The sequence below is a fragment of the Chelon labrosus genome, assembly GCF_963514085.1.
Source record: "Chelon labrosus genome assembly, chromosome: 21".
NCBI lineage: Eukaryota > Metazoa > Chordata > Actinopteri > Mugiliformes > Mugilidae > Chelon > Chelon labrosus.
The window spans coordinates 18,718,610-18,738,280 of NC_140354.1; the positions used below are offsets into that span (position 1 = coordinate 18,718,610).

The window sequence follows — 19,671 nt, forward strand, 5'->3', positions numbered from 1 at the left end:
TACCAGTTATGTTTAAATGTTAAGAATATTACAGCAGCTGATATTAAAAGAGGCCGTAAACATAAAGCTGTAGTAACAGACCTACAGCATAGACTGTATATAAATATGAACTCCACTTCCTTGAATTGACCAAACTGACGCTATTTCCCAGGGATACGGGCGGTGCCATCTTGCAACTTTGGAGCCAGTGTCTGCGCAGTATATGCAACATGGATTGATTGTTGAGAATTGAGAATTATTGATTTGTCTTGGCTGATTTACAAAAATCTGCTGATTAACAAGTTACTACAAGGTTGTTTGGAGGTCATATTTGGGCGAGTGTTTATATGGTTTACTTAGGACTTAGGACTCAGGGCGCTGTATCCTCTAGTACAAAAAACAGTTTAGGAAAAACTAAAAACATGAAGAACAGCACAAGGTGTTGACCTGGCCTCCAAATTCACTAGATCCCAAACTGATCAAGTATCTGTGGGATGATCCACAGAGACCCCTCCCCTCAAAGGCCCCTCACTAACAACATTCTGTTTCCAGTCACCAGAGGACACCCTCAGAAGGCCCATGTCCATTCTCCGATGAGTCACAGCTGTTTTGGAGGCACAAGGGAGACCTACACAATAATAGGAAGTTGGTCATAATGTTATGCCTGATTGATGTAAGTGTCGCAGAGCCAGGTTTGTTTATTGGACTTATTCCTGTCACACGGTGCACACGTGATCTAGGAGAATACAAAGAAGATATGAAAAGCCCTTATGGAGGACATGTGCTATTAACTTCAGCATGATGGTGGTGCTGATATTTCCAACTCTAGATCTCCTGTATGCCATAGCAGGATAAAACTGCTGTCATCAAAAGAATGCAAAGTAATGATATGTTGACACCAAAATTATACGTCCAGTTTGTGTTGAAGCAGCTTTGGCACCTTTGACATTTCAACTGACCCACGTGACAGTCTGGAGGAATCAACTCTACAGTTCAGGGACAATGCACTCTAGCCCTCTTTAGCCTTACATGCAAACTTCCTCAAAAAATATTCAATGCTGAAGTGTCAGTGGTTTTGACTGTGCTACATTGGCAGCAGTGGTATCCTGTTTATCACATTACACCAGTCCCTAATGCCATCGTGAAGCTGCTGTGAGAGCAAAAACCTCAAGGCAAGAGGCCTCAGAATAAATTTCATAACCACTTGATTGAAAAGGATCTGCTTTCATCAAGAGAAGGAGTCAGAGGAAAAAACACGATGCGTCAGACAGACCATGGTGACAGAAACCAAGACAATGGTTGGTGCGCCTTGGTGCGTCGTCAACCCCACCCACAGCATGGTTAAGTATGTCCAAGAAACCACACCAATAAAGCAACTATTTCAAACGAGTCATGTTTTAAAAGCAGCTCATGAGTGTAGCGTGTGATACTGAGTAGTTAATCAACGTGACCAGAAGACTGACTGACTCATAAATAATGGACGCCGACTAAAAAAAAAAACAGAGTTTGAGTAAAGCGCTAACAGATAAATGGAAACGTTACGACAACTACGTCCTGGTTTCTCTACAATTAGCCTCCTCTATCCCGTCTATTTTTGTCCTCTGCAGTTTGCCGCTTGCAGTAAGAATGATCCCGGCTTTATTACCTGCCACTGCATTTTCTCTGAGTTTAAATGTCCCTGTGGGTTTATTCTGTTTCTTACCAGGAAACAGACTGAAAGCTCTAAATTGCTCACAGGTCTAAATGTGCCTATGAGTGATTGTCTGCCTGTAGTGGCCTGGAAATTTGATCGGGACTGCAGAGGGACATGCTGCAGCTTTAGGGGTGTATGCAGGCAATGTTCTGGAGCCAATACAGACCCAACTGTTCGACATTTTGGGAATTATTTGTTTTCTTGCGGCGGGTCAGATGAAATGGTCAATACTACTCTGGTAAATCTGATGCTAGAACAAAGTCTGGAAACGGTAAAAGAGCTTCAGGAAGTGATAAAAGATCGCTAATGGCGTGTGTTGTAGTTTTTTAGAGGACGTTAGGCGAAAGAAGACTCTGGGTCAAATGCAGAGATTGCCAGTAGACGGTAGTACCACTGTGCTAGCTAGAGTAGTGAGCAGTGCTGACCTTCTCAAAAAGTGGTATTTCACACAAACAACTGTAGCTGCAATTTCTACTCAAGAACTCTATCGTTGATTGAGGTCCAATTTAAAAACTTCATCTATTGAACCTCCAAGGTTGAAAAATAAAGCCGGGATCTAAAGCACAGAAGAACTGCAGTTCTGTAAATGGCCACTAGAGGCTGGCAGCAAAAACGAGTCAATCCCCATACTCCTCTATGTTAAAACATACCAACATTTTAGCCTCCCTAGTTAATTCCTTCATTAATGACAACTGAGAAAAAAATACCTCTGCATGCAGTTGTATGCGGTTTAGGTGTCCTTCACAGTCCTTCAGCCAATCACAATTAAAGGGGAACTACAGTTTTTTACAACCTGGATCTTATTTCTGGCATAAAATACGATCACCCATATCACTTTGGTGTTATTTGGAGTCATTCGGACTTTATTTAGATCTCGTGTGTATCCATATAGTGGGAGTGACTGGGGCACCGAAACGCAGCCTCTAAATAACGCATTATCTGTCGCGAAACATGTTAATTTCACCAATATTTTGTTATCGTAAGCTAGTGCTATTCCCCGTTGAGTCCGGACTTACCTGCTATTATCATCCGGGGTCTGTAGATATTTTTCCGATTCTGAGGTTGTGGACGACGACTTTGTTTATGATGAACGTCCTTACCGATTTGAGCCAGAGTATATGGATGAGGAGCTTGTTGAAAGGAGGATGCGGTATGATGATAACAGCTAACTCAGGACTCAGCGGGGAATAGCACTAGCATAACATAACACAATATTGGTGAAATTAACGAGTTTTGCAGCAGATAATGTGTTATTTAGAGGATGCGTTTCGGTGCCCCAGTCACTCCCACTATATGGATATACGCGGCGCTCCACTGGGGCTAAATATCTTCCGAACGACTACAAATGACACCAAAGTTATATGGGTGATGATTGCTGCTTCTTCTTCACCCGCCCTCAACTCCACTCGTGCTTTACCTCCTTGTCCACTGTTAAATTAGCCAGGAGCTAGGTGGAGTCAAGCGCTACCAAGATGGCGACTGCCACAGGCTCTAAACTGAGCTTCAAATACTATGTTGTTTGGGTCGCCACATACAGTATGGTTAAGTAGTTTGCAGTTCAGAGACAATGTCCTGAGACAGTTGCGGGACAACAAGTTACACTAATTAATACAAAACTTAAAAGTATTTCCATTTAAATATGAGCAACAATTATACTTTGAAAGATGAATGAAGTACATTTCAGTTTCAGCCGTTAAACATCAAAACATCATTCGAGCCCGTTAGCTTCAGCTGATCAGGTCATAGCTCACCGGTGCCATATTTATGTCCCTCAACTTTTATGCCTCCTATAAAAATTGAAGAGGGCAGAGACGCTGACTTTTTAAAACCTCGTTCTCCAGCAAACTTTGCTGGGGAACAGAAACCTTAAGATGATTTATTCCACCTTTCGCAGCAGCAGCAGAAGCAGAGGCTGAGGGAGAAATTAATTCTAATGAAGGCAGGCCTGAGCTGATGAGGTTTATTATTACATTCCCTCTTCTGCGGTGACACAGATGAGGATAAAACGACTGCACACATCAGCGCAGACATACAGTAGCATCTGGTATGGTTTTTAAGGCCAATACAGTAACGGTGTTAAAATGGATTGAAACGTCCAATACTGTGGAAATAAACATTACGTTTCTTGATTTGATTGATAATTGTTCCTTTCTTTTATTACAAAAAAAAAATAATCCATTTGTCTTTACTGGCAGATTCAATTTACCTCAAGATGACACATTAAAAGTGGACTTGGCGTGACAGGCTCGCCTGCCTGCTTAAATTATTTCTACCAACAACAGTTTAAATCACTCCACTCTGCCTGGTTTCAAGCAATTCAGTTGAAACGCTCTTTGGGAAAGCCTCCACTCAGCAAATCTGAATCATTTAAATTGTTGGGCCCGGCGCTGCACAGCTATCAGCCCCCGCAGGATAGTGAATAATTGGTGTGAGTAAATTTCTTTACGTTAAGTAAAGAATCGGGCCGTTAGTTTAAACAGAGCTCTCGACAAGACAAGTATGTCATTCTTGGAAGACGAATCAAACACTAAAGTTTTGTGCGCAGCTGATTTGCGCCTTTGGCTCGTTAATATTTAACTTTCGAAGTAATTAGACCCGCGTAGCCTCTCTGAGAACTCAAAATCGCACAAAGGCAAACGCTAACCCCGTTTCCTTTTACTTAAAAGTTCTCCGCAACTTAATGAGAAAACGTCTTTCTGGGGCTGAGCTCCCTGCGGAGCGTGAGTGCAGTTTATTGCAATGTCCTTTAAGTGTTATTTAAACCGCTGGTGATGCATTGTGCTGTCTGGAGCAGTTAGACAGTTGGAGCTTAATTGTGTCTGTGCCACAGCGAGCAACCCCGAGCCTACAAAACCAGACACCCTATTTGGTAGGGAGCAGCATTCGGATTTATTTTTAGGAAACAAGAACCCCCAGAGCTGACAGAGATACCAACTTCACTTATTCAGTACTCCCTATGCCATATTGAAAACTAATACGCTGACTTAACAGTCCCAAAAGTTTGGGATATTTAGTAGAAAGTTCTTTTTTGTCTTTTTTAAATTTCATTTCTGATCATCAGCTACAATCACCCATAATCCGTGGTTGCCACCACCTTGGACGTGCTTGGAGGTTGCTGCTCGATATTCACACGTACACACCCATCAGGCATAACATTATGACCATCTTCCTAATATTGCTGCCTCCAAAACAGTTGTGACTCATCAGAGAATGGACATGGGCCTTCTGAGGGTGTCCTGTGGTGTCTGGCAACAGGATGTTGTTAGTGGGGGGCCTTTGAGGGGAGGGGCCTCTGTGGATCATCCCACAGATACTTGATCAGTTTGGGATCGAGTGAATTTGGAGGCCAGGTCAACACCTTGTGCTGTTCTAAAGCGTTTTTGTGGCTGCATCCTGCTGGGGATGGCTGCTGCCATCAAAGTGTATCATTGCTATGGGGTGGGGGTGCCTTGTCTGGTCTAGGTGGGTGCTACATGTCTAAGCAACATACATATCCATCAATGAATGCCAGGTCCAAAAGTTTCCCATGAGAACACTGAACTGTCACAAGATGGTCAATGTTATTGACTTCTGCTGTGAGTGGTTCTAATGTTGTGGCTGATCGGTGTACATCTGCCACCTCTGTGGGAAATGTAATGCCTAAGCCAATCAACACTGATCTGGGTCGAAGGTGAGCGAGGGACCTCAAGCACAGGCTGGTCATATTCGCACTCTGCCCTTCAAGCTGCTTTTCCAGCTGGTTGGCTCGGAGCCACAGGAAGCATTTCAGCTTGGCAGGGCAGGCAGAATCAAAGACAGAGAGGAGAGGAAACACACACACACACACACACACACACACACACACACACACACACACACACACACACACACGCACGCATGCATACACAGCAGCAGAAAACACGCAAGATTCACAACAGAACCACGACAAGGGGGTTGAACAGCACCGACCACACACAGGCAACCGCTCGGCTCCACTGCGGGCTTAGAGGTGCACTTATGGGCATGTACAGCCAGAATAATTGAAAAGAGACCAAGTTTTTTAAGCTTTACTACAACGTCTGGGCCGCTGTCTGGATGTGTGTCTAATTTCAGCACCCAACCACCCATGTGGTACAAATCAAATCTCCAGGAAGGAAAGGCGAACAACTACTAAACAAGGGAGGGCCACACTGTGATTGTTGAGCCTGTTATGTATGTATGGGAGGATGAGGTCGAGGCTTATCTAACACAGACCAATACGAAGAGTGCAGAGTATGTGTAGACTCTAAGATAAGTTTGGGTGATCTTCTCTATTGGCAGGAATCAAGCAGTTGAGGTCAAAGACTCGTTCACTTTAACCAGGGAGGTGACATTTGAATTAGACGAGCATTTAATGACTTATTAAGGTGCAATTCTCAACAGAAAATAGATTTAAGCGAACAAAGGTAACAACCCTTTACTTCCTTAATCACCAGTTGACTCTCAATAAAACATAAAATTAACCCATGTGCGTAAATATTCATTTTGTTACAATGCTAATTCAGTATTATAAACAGGGCATGAAATTGGCACCCGCCCACCCGCCAAATGCGGGTAACTTTTGTGATTGGCGGGTGAAACTGTCAATCTACCTGCCACGTTAGCGGGTAGCCAATGACTGCGTTTACATGGTCTTTAGTATCCCGATTTTGAGGCTTATCCCGGCTTTGAGCATATCTGGGATATGGTGTTTACATGGAACACAGGGAAACCCGGTTATTCATATCCCCGTAAATACCAGTAACTCGTTTTCCGATCACTGCATCCTATCTGCGCATGCGTGTTTCACGTCTTTTTCAATGTTTTCCAACGCGACCTATCTTGTTCAACGGAGCGAGGTGGAAAACCTGCGTCACGTAGCTTTTCCGCAACAGATTTGAATACATAAGCATTTCTGTGTTTTCTGCCATCTAAACACGTCATTATGTTTAGTTCTTTCATTACTTTAAGGGAAAATTCTGTCTCTTCGTCGCTCCAAAAGTGAGAAGTTCTCGTTGCCGCCATGTTGTTTGTATATCTAGTGCGTCAGACAGTGGGCAGCCGTCAGAAGTCGGGATAAGGTGTATACATGCTTCAGTATCCCGGCTTCTATCGGAGTACTCCAGGTAGCAAAACCGGGTTTCTTGAAATCGGGAAATGAGCATATCCCGATTTCTTAAAAATAGTCTTTTGATATGAATGTGATTAAAATCTAAAATGTAAAAAAAAAAAAAAATTTAACTGAATACACTACAGTGACTAATGGATTGCAGTTAACTAAATAAATGAGACCGTCAGTGAGATGATTGGCTGTTTGTATTTATGTTATTTTTTATTCTAAATGCCTGCCACGACACCAGGTCAGATACAGTTGTAATCATTATGTAGGTCTAGTCATAAATGAGATTGGTTAAGTTGGTTAATAACCAGACAGCACTTTAATGTGTATTCTGTACAAGTTAAAGAACCATTCTTATGCATTTATGCAGTCGTTCACCTTTATTTTAGGCACAAAAAAAATTTGGCTGGTAAAAAACTACTGTGGGAGGTGGATTTCAAAATCCACCTGCCACAGTGGCTGGTGGCCGAAAAAGTTAACTTCAGGCCCTGATTATAAATATAAAGAAATGGAATCCCTGGTCAACATTACATGGCCACATATATTTTAAAACAGATGAGTTATATTAAAATTTGCTGCTGTTATGAATGTTTTTTTATTTTTTTTGTACCAGGCTTTATTTTGGCTATTAAATTTTTAAAATGGAGATCTATGGGGTTTGACCATAGACTGTAAAAAAAAATGGACACCATGACAGCTCCTCAAAAGTGAAGCCCAAGCATGTGGAGCTCCCCCTGGTGGCTGTCTGTAGTATAGTATAGGTCATAAGCTCCGCCCCCTCCATGTTAGTGGATGCGACTAGGGTACACGTCCTATAAAAAATGATTTGACTTACTTTAGGTATTTTAGGTAATTGATATAATGCTGATCTATGTTAAAGTGTCCATTTAATTCTTCTGAGAAGTATTGTTAAAGTTAATGTGACCTCTTTTACATCCTCCTGACTACCAGTAGTTCAAATTTGCCCTCTGTGGAGGACATTTGTAAACCTTAATATCTCCCACTCACTGAATTTTACTGAATTAACTCCTTTTGCTATCTACGGAGGACATTTAGGGCTTTTCAATGATACCAAATGTGAAGGGGTGGGGCTTTGGTACCTCTCTCTTTCTCATTAAGGAAAATGTCGTCCAACAGTTATATGACACCTTAAAAACATCAGTATTCTAATAACCTTATAAAGGTTGGGGAATTAAAAAAAAACAAATTGTGATTGGACAATATTTTTTTCCTGGTGGTCGGAGGACATACAATCTATCGATCATGACATCATGATGATTGACAATTGCCAATGACAACAGCTCTGTGAAGCAGTCCCATAGGAATGTGGGAATAGGAAAAAATATAAGCAAGTAAGTTCTTCTACAGTTCATTGTTACTGTTAAACTAGATAGAAATGCAAATTTAAACCATTAGTTTATTTTATTGTTCAACAACAGAGTTCCTTGAATTATTCTCATCTTTGTTCTATCCTCTTTCTCACGTGTGTTGTGCAAAGCCTAGACAAAAACCTTCACGTGTCTACTGTAGATGTTCTAATGATGATAAAGTAAACTGCAAGCTTTTAAAGCCTGACCCTTGCACAAACCACTGCCTTTGTTTGACCAGGCGCACTTTGAAAACAGCTAAGTTTTTCCGTTTCCACGGCCATTTTTGTCATGTAAAATCAAAGCAATTTCTCTCTTTCTCTCTCTCTCCTTAAAGCCAGTGTCTCCGACTGTCACTACTGCTTTATCCTTTGCCACGGTATTGGAGAGAGAACTCAGACTCACCTCTCCGTCTCTCAGGCTGCACAACAAGTGTCTCTTTCTTCCTGCCACTTACAAAGACCCACATTTATAAAGCTGTGTGAGAGAGAGGGAGAGAGAGAAAGAGAGAGAGAGAGAGAGAGAGAGAGAGAGAGATTCACACTTGCGCTGTGTTTCCTGAGCGATAAATGATCAACAAACCGAGAGAGAATGTGCGGTGCGTGAGTCAAATCCATGGGGAGTAAACAGTAAATGTGGGAATGTCTGATTTTGTGTGTAGAACGTCACCCTTGATTAGAAATGTAAGACACTATGGCTCCAACTACAAACCAGTCACACACTCAACATTGTGACAGTCAACCTGAGACAACTGTGGATGGAGAGGGGTTACCCTCAGCCTCACTTTTTTTAGATTCATTCTCTCCTCTGATAAATGGTAACAAACATCACATGCTTAAAATCAATCAGCATGGGTGCACAGGCTCTTGAATTATCAGCAGAAGAGGATGTGGGCCGCCAACACTTTGGCTGTGAGTGGGAACGTGCGTGGACTGGTAAACTGGTAAACTGGCGGTGACCCTGGATGACTCTGCCAAGCAACGAGCCAACCCCACCTCCAGCAGGCTGGCTGCAGAGTACGGTCACATGGAGCTAAATATTCCAATTATAATCTTATTTAGAAGCCCAAACTGGTTCTTCATTCAGGTTCCTGGGGTCCAACAATCTCACGGGACCTGAGGTGGACCTCCTACATAGATGCTGTACGGAAGAAGGCCCAGCAGCTCAGGAAGTTCAACCTGCCTCAGGAGCTGCTGATCATTTTCTACACTGCAATAATCCAGTCGGTCCTGACCACGTCCATCACGGTCTTGTTTGGATCTGCCACCAGACATGACAGGGACAAACTGCAGAGAACAATCAGGTCTGCAAAGAAGACCATTGGTACTGACCATCCCTCCATCCAGGACCTGTACCGGTCCAGGGTCAGGAAGCAGGCCGGTAAAACCTCTACAGATCCCTCACACCCCGGACACAATCTGTTTAGACTCCTCCCCTCAGGCCGGCGTTACAGAGCACTGTACGCCAAAACCACCCGCCACAAAGACAGTTTCTTCCGGAGTTACCGGAGTCATATTCCTTGTATATACACACATAGTTGGCCAATAAAGCTGATTCTGATTCTGAATACAAATGCTCAAATGCTATTAAGATCCGATCTGGGAAAAGCACTCGCAAGTGGCCAACGCACTTGTGAGTTGAGATCGCATTTGAGAGAGACAACCTCATTTGGAGGTGGTCCGGGTCGCATTTGTCCACATTCCTTTGGCAGTGCGATTGCAATTGAATGTATGAGGTATCAAACACCATCACCAACCGGTTGTTTTGCTACCTCCATGTTTCTGAGGTATTCATCACCTGATGTTTACTCTACCTGGAACAAACATGCACAGAAAAAAATGCCACATTCAGCCACAGAAGTGGGTTTATTAGGTTTCTTTCCACAAATAAAAAAATACCCAGGTTCCAAGCTGAACTGGTCCGCTACGGGGAGTTTGTTTTTATACGACCTCTTCAAGAACCAAAGAGCGTACCAAAATAATCAGCTCTTCCGATTAAATTCACTGGCGCATTTAAGCGGCAGACCGAATCATATCCTGTGCTACTGGCAAAGTAGTCGATCCGAAAACCGTAAGCACAGCTAATAAGGTGAACAAGCACATAAACACCGCACACCAAAGACGATCCTGAATGACACTTTAGAGGAGACGGTTTAGAGGAATGTGATTTCTACCCTTTTTCTTGCAGCTGCCCTTCTCCTACCCTCAGTGAGGCCCTCTCTGCCCTTCACAAAGCCGATTCGTGGGAGGGACAGTGATATCAGGCTGCATACCACAGCTTTACTGTACATTCCTGCAGAGTTATAATACGTAAGAGCTGTGAAGGGACAAAGCTAAAGATAAGGCAGGGGGTAAACCGTGATTCATGGGGAGACAGAATTACTGGAATCATTTCCCTTTCACTGCTGACACATGAGTATATATCTGACCGCGTGTTTCCTCACCGATAAAACTGAAATCCTTGACAACCTTGATGTCTGCGAAGAGCCCAGCCTGGCTGATAGCAGAAGGCCTGGACAAACATAAGAGACAACTGTCACAAGAGATTTTCTGCTCTGGACAGAGGCCATAGTGTTGATCTCTCCCCCTCTCTCTCCCACTGCAAAGGATATGCTGGATATACTATTAAAGCATCGCGTCATTGTGAAATTATCTTATTATAATACATGTCAGATGTTTTTAATAATCCCATAAAATGGAACAAAAACTGACACGGAAATCGCCTTAACACACCTTAACCCTAGCCCTAACCCTAACCCTAGGGACTGCACACGGGGGCCACAGCTACAGGTTGTACCTTGAGCAGCTCACGATTTTCCTGGAATCTGTTGACTAATTAAGAAAGGTACATGTTGAGTAAATGTGGTTTTGACTGGTCAAACCTCTGCCAGCCTATGAAACAGCACAGTCAGCGTGAGTCATCTCATTTTAACGGCTTGTATCTGCACTCTCATTGTTTTGATTAAAACTCAAGCCTTGTGACCACAGTGGAGGCTGCGAACAAAGGCGGACTGCCTGCCAAGATCCGGTTTTTAGCATATCCACATGTAGCCATATTGATTTTAGAGTCTCTGGACGGCAAAACCGGATCCAAACCGCTGCTGGAGATGGTTTGAAATGAGACCTACGGGATATTTACAGATGCGTCTCAGTCAGCTGCAATCTTAAGCAAGAGCATCTTTTGCATCGCTCGCAACACACAATGATGCTGTGTTTAAAATCCAGATTGATGGAAGTGCTGTTACCCTTTAGCACCTAAGATTCAAAATGTCCGCCTGGACTTTTTTGCTTATTTTGACTATAAAAAGATCAGAAAATGTTCTTTTGCCCACCTTTCATGTTATAAGAGTGTAATAACCTTCTGGGAGAGGCTCAAGTGACATTACCACCATGACACCATATTGGCTGTAGAGCGCAACTTCTCAGCTTTCAGAAACTACTGGAATTTTTCCAATAGCCCAAACCGTGTCATAATTACGGTAGTCCAAGATGCACTTGCGCAAACGTGCCGCCCGCGACTTATTCGGTTTTAAAGGATTGATAGCAGCCCAACATGAAGAACAACAGACCGTGGACAGATTCCAAAACAAATTGTCTGCTCTGTTGGCAAAGTAGGAGAGAATCTGTGGGAACAAGACCATTAAGAGATGCGAAAACAGCGTAGGTACATAGTTAATGACGCATATGTCGTTACCGCAGCAACCCATGCAGATGGGTTGGCAAGGTCCAAACATACAAATCCAATCTGATCAATAGAAAATTAATGACGACCAAGGAAAGTACGCAAATGCTTAGTGTGACCCTTGAATCTCTACAAAAAGATGACCCCCAAACCAGACACACTCCTCTATGCCCCAATACTTCTTTTAAACCAGCAGTATTACAGTAACATGCTAATGTTCATCAAGTATTCATAATTTTAATTCAGTGTGATGGGAGGCTAATTAGCACAAAGTGTAGCTGAGGTTGATGAAAATAGTTTGGGAGGTACTGGAAAACTCAAAAGACCAAAAGGATATTGCCGACTATACGACATTTGGATCCCTTCATCTATACACCACTGAGGAGAAGTGGTAGGGGCGCCATGTTGTACCTTTTTGCCCTCGATATCCACACTTCCATCTAAGGTGTTACTCCTGTTAATGATTTGCTTGTCTGCGGCATTACCAATTTGCTTTTGTCATTTCTAGACAAAGGATGTAGACACGACTCAGTAGCTTGAAAATCTGAAATATTCGACAGACATGCTCATCTTCCAGATAATAAAACAATTATCATGGCTTGTAATTTAGAAACGGGGCTACCCTGCTTTAGCTTAGACGGTTACTTGGGGTATTAAGAGATTCCAAGAGTACTCGGTTAGCCTCTAGGTCGCATTATCAAGTAAGCGTTTCGTCCTCCACACCTCACCCCGCTCTTCTGGGTGTTAACAAGGTGTGGCGGCATTTTCTCTAGGGGTGCTGCAGACTCATGACAGGCCTTATCAGAAGATTTCCAGTCCCGACCTCCTGTCATGTCCTCTGCAACCACCCCAACCCCATGCCCCATCCCAGTCTTCCCTTTCATCCTGAATTATAGTGAAGAAAGACTCTGATAAATGATATCAATTGTTCTATGTAAACAATAGACATACGTGAAGCCCCTGGGAGTTACAAAAGGACTTTTGTTGTACGGGGAGGTGGTTAAACTTGGGATGAACTGCTGTATTCGCAGAGTTACACCACACAAACATCACTCAGACTCTGTCACTGAAGACAGGAGATGCTATAATTAAGCCAGAGATAAGGAGTTAGATTTCGATAAGCCAAATTCTTTGTAGTGCAGAGCTGACAGTGCAGTAGTCATTGCAAGAAAGGGCTGTATGCGAGTCACACACATAATTTATAGAAAAGGGCAAATTGTATTTCAAACCATTTAATGTATAGCCTTGGGATTGTGAGACTTCCTTATCTCAGTGTCTCATAATGATGATGAAAAGACTTAGAAGAATTAAAGAAGCACTGCCTTGAGAAACAAAGGGCACAGAGTTTGAGTAGATTTATCGGCAATGACTCACCGACAGCAAGTGTAGCGCTCCTCATAAATTGGTTATCGCCCTAATAAAACTACACACACACTCAAAAAAAAAAAAAAGCGGGATGCCTCTTTCAAAAACATGTTTTTAATAATACATGGAAATTCTGCTTTAATGGTTCACAGCAGAGCAGTTCAAAGTTCCACTCTAGGAGTATCAGGATGCACCGTGGCTGCAGGCGTACCTCCAGGAGGAGACATGCTGAGAGAAAATCATACACCAAACTGCCATACTTGTACTCTTCTTGTCCACGGGCAATGCATTAGACACAGAGCAAGGTTGCACACCGTAGATTAACACAGTGGTTCTTGCCGATTGGGAGCTGCTCTGCAGAGCTAATTCTGAGATCTGAAGCTGACAAACTGCGGCGACACTTTGTGCAGTTATCAAAGCATTTCTGGACACCCTTATTAGTCGGGTCAGACTTGTGAGCTCGATAATAAACAACATAAACATAGGTGTATGTGGACACATGTCAGAAACCCAGATAAAATAACCTGGAAAAACCTTAATATGGTTTCGAGAAACGCGGTTATGCTAGCTAGCGTGGGGTTTAAATAGGAACATTTGTGGGAGTTGCCCACTAGAGGTTGTAAAGACTAGTCAACTAGTCGGTTTGTTGACTTCACTTCTCACTGATCACGTGACAATAACAACATGGACGCCTCCTAGAAGACAGGTGAGGAGCCGAGTGGGTATTTGCAGCAAACTAGCACTGGTTCATCAAGTGTGCGCAAAATCACTAAAGTTGAAGCCCATTCTACCGTGACATCAGTCCTGAAATACGACTAAAGTTCTACTGCAATGCATCTGAAAAGGCTAATGCTAACGCTAACAGAGGAACAGTCCAAATCTTCTCAACAGGAGTTAGTTAACAACTTTAGCGAACGCGCTGCAATAACAGAGAGAAGGAGGCTGCAAATCCACAATTTGTTGGTGAATTTCATTCTTAGACCTTTATTAGACCTTTAGCTCCAGTACACGGAGAATGCTTCAGAGAAATACCGCTTTTTTAAAAAATACAATACAATATCCCATCCTCCAACATGCCGTGGAGTACTATTAAATGCTATTGATGGCGCTGAGCTGCTGCCTGTTTTTATACAGGCTATACATATCTGCAGCACACAGTATGTAGCACATGAGCTGTCTGTTCTCAGCATATGTATTCAGGTCAAGAATATAGATTTCATTGTTGCAAAGCATTACTTTCTACTATGGCAGCAATGAAAGCAATCACAATTCTGAGTTTTCCAAGAAACCGTTATGTCTCTTTGTTAGTGAAAAAAATTAAATATATATTCTGCAGTTTAGATGAGTAACAGCATCAAGACGCAGACCGACTCAAGTCAAGCTCAATGCTCAACGGATAATGGATAATACCAAATGTAGAGAGCATAGAGGACAGATTACCTTTAAAAAGCTTTATACAACAGGAAACTGTGCAAGTTAACAGTTACTAAACGATTTTGATCCCTTAGGTTTCATGTAATCATACGTTCAGTATGTATTAAGGCACAGGAGTTCATACATATTTTATGCATTAAATCGTGTATTTAATCATGAGTCATGTTTTAGTAATGGATAGATTAGGCATGCAATTTGATCCACTGTTTCCCAAATGGTTAATATGTAAACCATGCAGTTACAGAGCCCACTGCCTGACTCCCAGACCCTTGTCGGATGTCAGGTCCATCCGCCTTCTTAGTCTTTGTCTTGCCCTGAAATTCCTGTAAAGCAACACTGGAAGCTTTTCTCATCACCAAGCAGAATTATCATGTGGACTGCTACCTGAAAGACGGCTTAATTCTTACCTTTCCAGGAGGTTTGGGCTTGTTGTTGTTATTGTGGGAGGCCAGGACGACATCTTCGTGGACGCGATCCAGAAGCCACAAGAGGAATTCCAGTGCGTCGTGTTGGGAGTTACCACGAAACTGCGACCCATACTTGGACACTATAGTCTGCAAGAGGGAAAAACAGACAAAATGTATGTGTATTTCATGACAGTTTCGGCATTCCGGGAGTTTTCATCATAAACTATGACACGATATTCTGAAAACCATGAATTCAATAATCTGATACATATAATCCCTTATTTTATTTTACTGCAGTGGTCATTTAATTGATTATTTTTAATATGTTAGAATGAAAGCCGTAGTTGGTACCTGGAGCCCAATTAAAATATCTATCTAAAGTATCATGTGTGCAGAATTCCCTCATAAAAGCTGGAAAACCCAAGCCCTGCTTGTTTACTGCTTTTGGTACGACCGAAGCTCCTGAATGGGCAGCTTTACCCGGGCCTTCTCCACAGAACGCTGATCAGAGGAATCCTAGAATTGCAAATTTGCACTAACACTCTTCACGCTTCCCTCGTCTCCAAGAGCCCCACGCCTTGACTGAAGCAGAGTCATTTTAGATTTGCAAATGCTGCCTCTGTCTAAGACTTTAAAAACAGGCTCGTTAATAAAAGCACTACCTTCTCCCAACTGTTTCGTGTCAATAATGATGATAGAAGTATGAAACACATTTTACCTAAAAGTGGGGTAAGGAATACTTTAGCTAACGTACGGTCTAGTGTGCCCAAGGAATTAACTTCATGAACTGCAGCTAGCAGGCTGAAGAAGCAGGGGCAGCATATAGTTATTACACCCTTGGGTGTAAGGGGTGGGATATTTGCTGAAGAAGCTTGAGAGTGAAGTGCTGCTAGTTCAATTCTTGAAAAGGATGGAAAAAGAGAATGAATTATGAGGTACTAAAGCATGTCACTAAAAGTTGCTTCCTTGCAGAATTTAAAAGATGCAGATGTGTCTGCTGATGTGAAATAGTATGAACGCAGGATAGATCGGACCCAGAGAAAGAAAAAAATAAAGTCATGTTGCTTTTAAAACATTGAAAGGCGAGCCGTTCCGCATGACCCTCAGCTAAGACTAATTGGATGTGGAGTCAGGAGCGCATCTTCAAACAAGAGAAGAGTAAAGGAAAATAAAAATTCAAAAACACTAAAGAACTGCTGGTGCAACCTTGTCTTCTGATCTTGAAAGTAAAGATTCCCCTACCTTGTGGATCTCCAGGAAAAAGTGATGAGTATTGTCATCACACGGGATACAATAAGTGAGAGATGGTCGGAAAATATAACTAGAATCACTAATTCGCCAGTAAATCAAGTTGGTTACGTCATGCAGACTTTGGTATTTTGGATCAAACGCCAAATGAATTATTGATATATTACCAAAAACGTAATTAGAGAGGAAACAGAGACCTTAGAACACTAAATCACACCACACTCGAGTCCAAATGGACGTTTACACCAAATTCCTTAAAGGTGTTCCTCAGATATGGCGTCAACGAGAATGGAAAGGACAAGAAGTCACAGCGACCTTAGAATGCCATAATTCAATCACGTCACTCTTGGGTCCAAGTGGACATTTGTGCCAAATTGGAAGAAGTTCCGTCAAGGTGTTCCTGACATACTGCATCACGAGAAGGGAAAGTTCATCCTTCAGTCCAAGTGAACCTTTGAACCAAATTTGAAGAAACTCACTCAATTTATTATTACACGAAGACACCAGAAGAAAACTGTGAAACCTAGACACCAAGACAAATTCCTAAACTGTACGTTTTGCGTCATATCGCCATTGTTGTTTTTTGATTTACGAGATGTTGCGTTCACAAGAATGGGCTGGACAGACCTACGAGTGTACAGACAACCCGATAATGCCTCCAGACACGACTACCATCACCACAACTGCGTGAAAAGTTAGCAAAGAGTGCTGCTGTTTTTAGCCGACGCAACTGTTCGCCTGTACCTCAATCGAGCAGCATTTTCATTAAATGAACTAAGTAGGCATCCAGACATCTGTTTAAACCGTACTTTTGCCATCATATAGTCCCTGTTCACTTTTCTTTCTGCCTCTCTGTATGAATGGCAAACCTCTGATTCTGGAAAGTCTTAAGACTTTATAGAATAATCCATTTATAGCTAGAAATGTGCATTTTCCGGATGATCGTGATGCATTTCCATACATATACTCTATCCGACATAGTGCAAATTTAATACGATCACGCCATCATACCTCTCATCTTAAGAAATGTATTTGAACGAGACCAGTTTGCGATGATTCAATCTAGCACTGCAGCGTTTTAAATCCAGGGTTGTTGTGAAGCAATGCTTTGATATTAACTATGAACCGTGACCTGCGCTAACCCAAAACTGTGCTGCAGCTACTCATTACGGCAAAAGCAATAACAGTAATTACCATCAGCCCTTTGAAGGTGGCAATTGTCTGTGTGATATAATTGAGGCTGTAGAAAAGGCCATGCGTTTTGGTTTTTTTCGGTTTTTTTATTGCCGTCTGTGGCGTAATGGTCACTGGCCCTGACGTTTACCCATTATCGGATACCCGCTAAAACGGACGGATCATCTCAAAATTAAAAATGCATGCGCTGCTGTTTGGATTTGTTTTGATGTGCGTTGCTGAATATTGGATTTCTGCCTTCTCTCAAGACACCCAACCTCATCCACATCCACTGGATATCTTTTGTGAATCACGTGACGCACTGCAACTTAGAAACACTGATAACCTGCTAAAATCAACAGGGAGACGGCAAATATTGACACATACCTGTGAGCGAGGCCCACTGTCGTCACGGCGCGCTCATCCTAAACGGGGCCTATGAGTGCGCGGCGCGGGGAGGATGACATTCCTAACCAGTCATCGGGCCTCCCTCCCTTCTTTCTCAGGCCTCTCGTGTTATGGAGACCAACACACTGGCTGTTGAGCAACTGTGTTTGAGTTTCAGGCTTCGTCCCTGTCCAGGCCTCTCAGTGCAAACACGGCACTCGGTCAGAGACGCGAGGGGAGGGGCGGAGGGGGTCAGAAAACACACCAGGACTGTCCAGATCAAACGAACGCCAACATCTGCCGCTCCCAGGTTGAAGTAACTCAACCCTTAAACCTGCAACCTTAGAGACACATCTGTGAGGCCCGGGACACTAAGAAACACAGCGGTGCTTCGTCTTAGCCTCCCTCTGTCCACCTTCATTGTCCTATACGCCAGGTGGTACTGGAACGTGGCCAGGTACTCTGCAGGACTTTGTTGTCAGTGAGGCGTCCACTGCTCTTTTAAGAACTTTTTGTCAAAAGGAGGATGGTTCTGCATTTACAGAGGGGGCGATTTAAACTATAAAGAGGTATTGAAAGGGTAATTGTCAAGAAAGTGATCCCTTTCAACGTCTTCCCTTTTATCATTTCTTATCAAAATTCATGTGATGTGAAGATGGGGGTATTACAGGTAGTCCTTTTAATCTTGCTGCTCTAGCGGGAACCCTTCCAACGCCCTTCAGACAAAACACTTCCAGAGTTAAATTAATAGAATTAATATTGAATTAATAGAGCCCTTTAAACAAAGACCGGTTGCCTTTTGGAAAATTGTTTATAAGTGGTTTGTGCTGTCTGGAGTTCCCGCAACTGGGAGCTAATTTAGCCTCTCAGACACAAGCCTCAGAGCTATCTGATCATTTTGTAATGCCTCCCTCCCGGCAGCTGTGGTATTACTCAACAGGCAATTTCAGAAGGCCTAGGCTGCACGAACTCTAGACCTCCTATCGTCACAAACCCACAGCCGAGAGGCACGGTGTTTTGTGTGTTTTGTGTGTGTGTGTGTGTGCACTTTTTTACGCAAGGAGCGTCTCATCACACACACACACACACACACACACACACAAAGGGGAGTGTTTCTCTTTTCATCTCTGCAAGATGTTTCGGCGGCGTTCTCTCTGATTGTTGTGCTGCGCGATATCGAGAGTCCCGTGAGATAAGAGGGAAATGAAAGTGTGGGACTGAAGATTTACCGGCAGCGTGAATGCCGGTTGACAGGAGGGAGGGTGGGGGGTTTAAGGGAGCACAACAGACGAGGTGGCGAAGGAGAATATTTAAAGAAATGCTTTTGAATTGATTCGCCGCATCAATGACTATCAATGCGGCAGTGACAGAGTACACTCTGAGAACACAGGACTCTGAGGTTGAATCTCTTAGCATCCTTGTTTTTTTTTTGACACTTGCACAATATTTCTTCAACTGGTTCAGATCATTCTGATCAGAGATTCCAACTGAACTGTTTGCGTGGACACTAACTAATCATTTAAGAAGATTTGCATGTTTACTTGTTCTAAAACATCAGTCACGACACTAGTTCTTTAGCCCGAAGCGGATCATCCAATCACCCAACTTTATGACTCAAGATCGAGTCAGTCGAAGATGATCAAGATGTTTCCACATTTTGTAATGGAAATTTCTTGCACAATTAATACACATAATTTAAATGCTGCTTTAACCTGTATATCTATTGACTTATAAACTGATCAGCCACAACATTAAAACCACTGAGAGGAGAAGTAAATAACTTTAACCATCTTGTGACAATTCAATGTTCTGCTGGGAGAC

The 19,671-nt window shown here is 42.8% G+C and overlaps 1 protein-coding gene across 1 annotated transcript in view; it reads right to left on the reverse strand.

The window, feature by feature from the left end:
* Positions 1 to 19,671, reverse strand: part of usp43b (ubiquitin specific peptidase 43b) — a 68,957-nt gene that overhangs the window by 47,080 nt on the left and 2,206 nt on the right. The window contains exon 2 of the mRNA XM_084570314.1: positions 15,043 to 15,189. Within this exon, the coding sequence (XP_084426440.1) occupies positions 15,043 to 15,189 (147 nt within the window). The remainder of the gene's footprint in view (positions 1 to 15,042; positions 15,190 to 19,671) is intronic.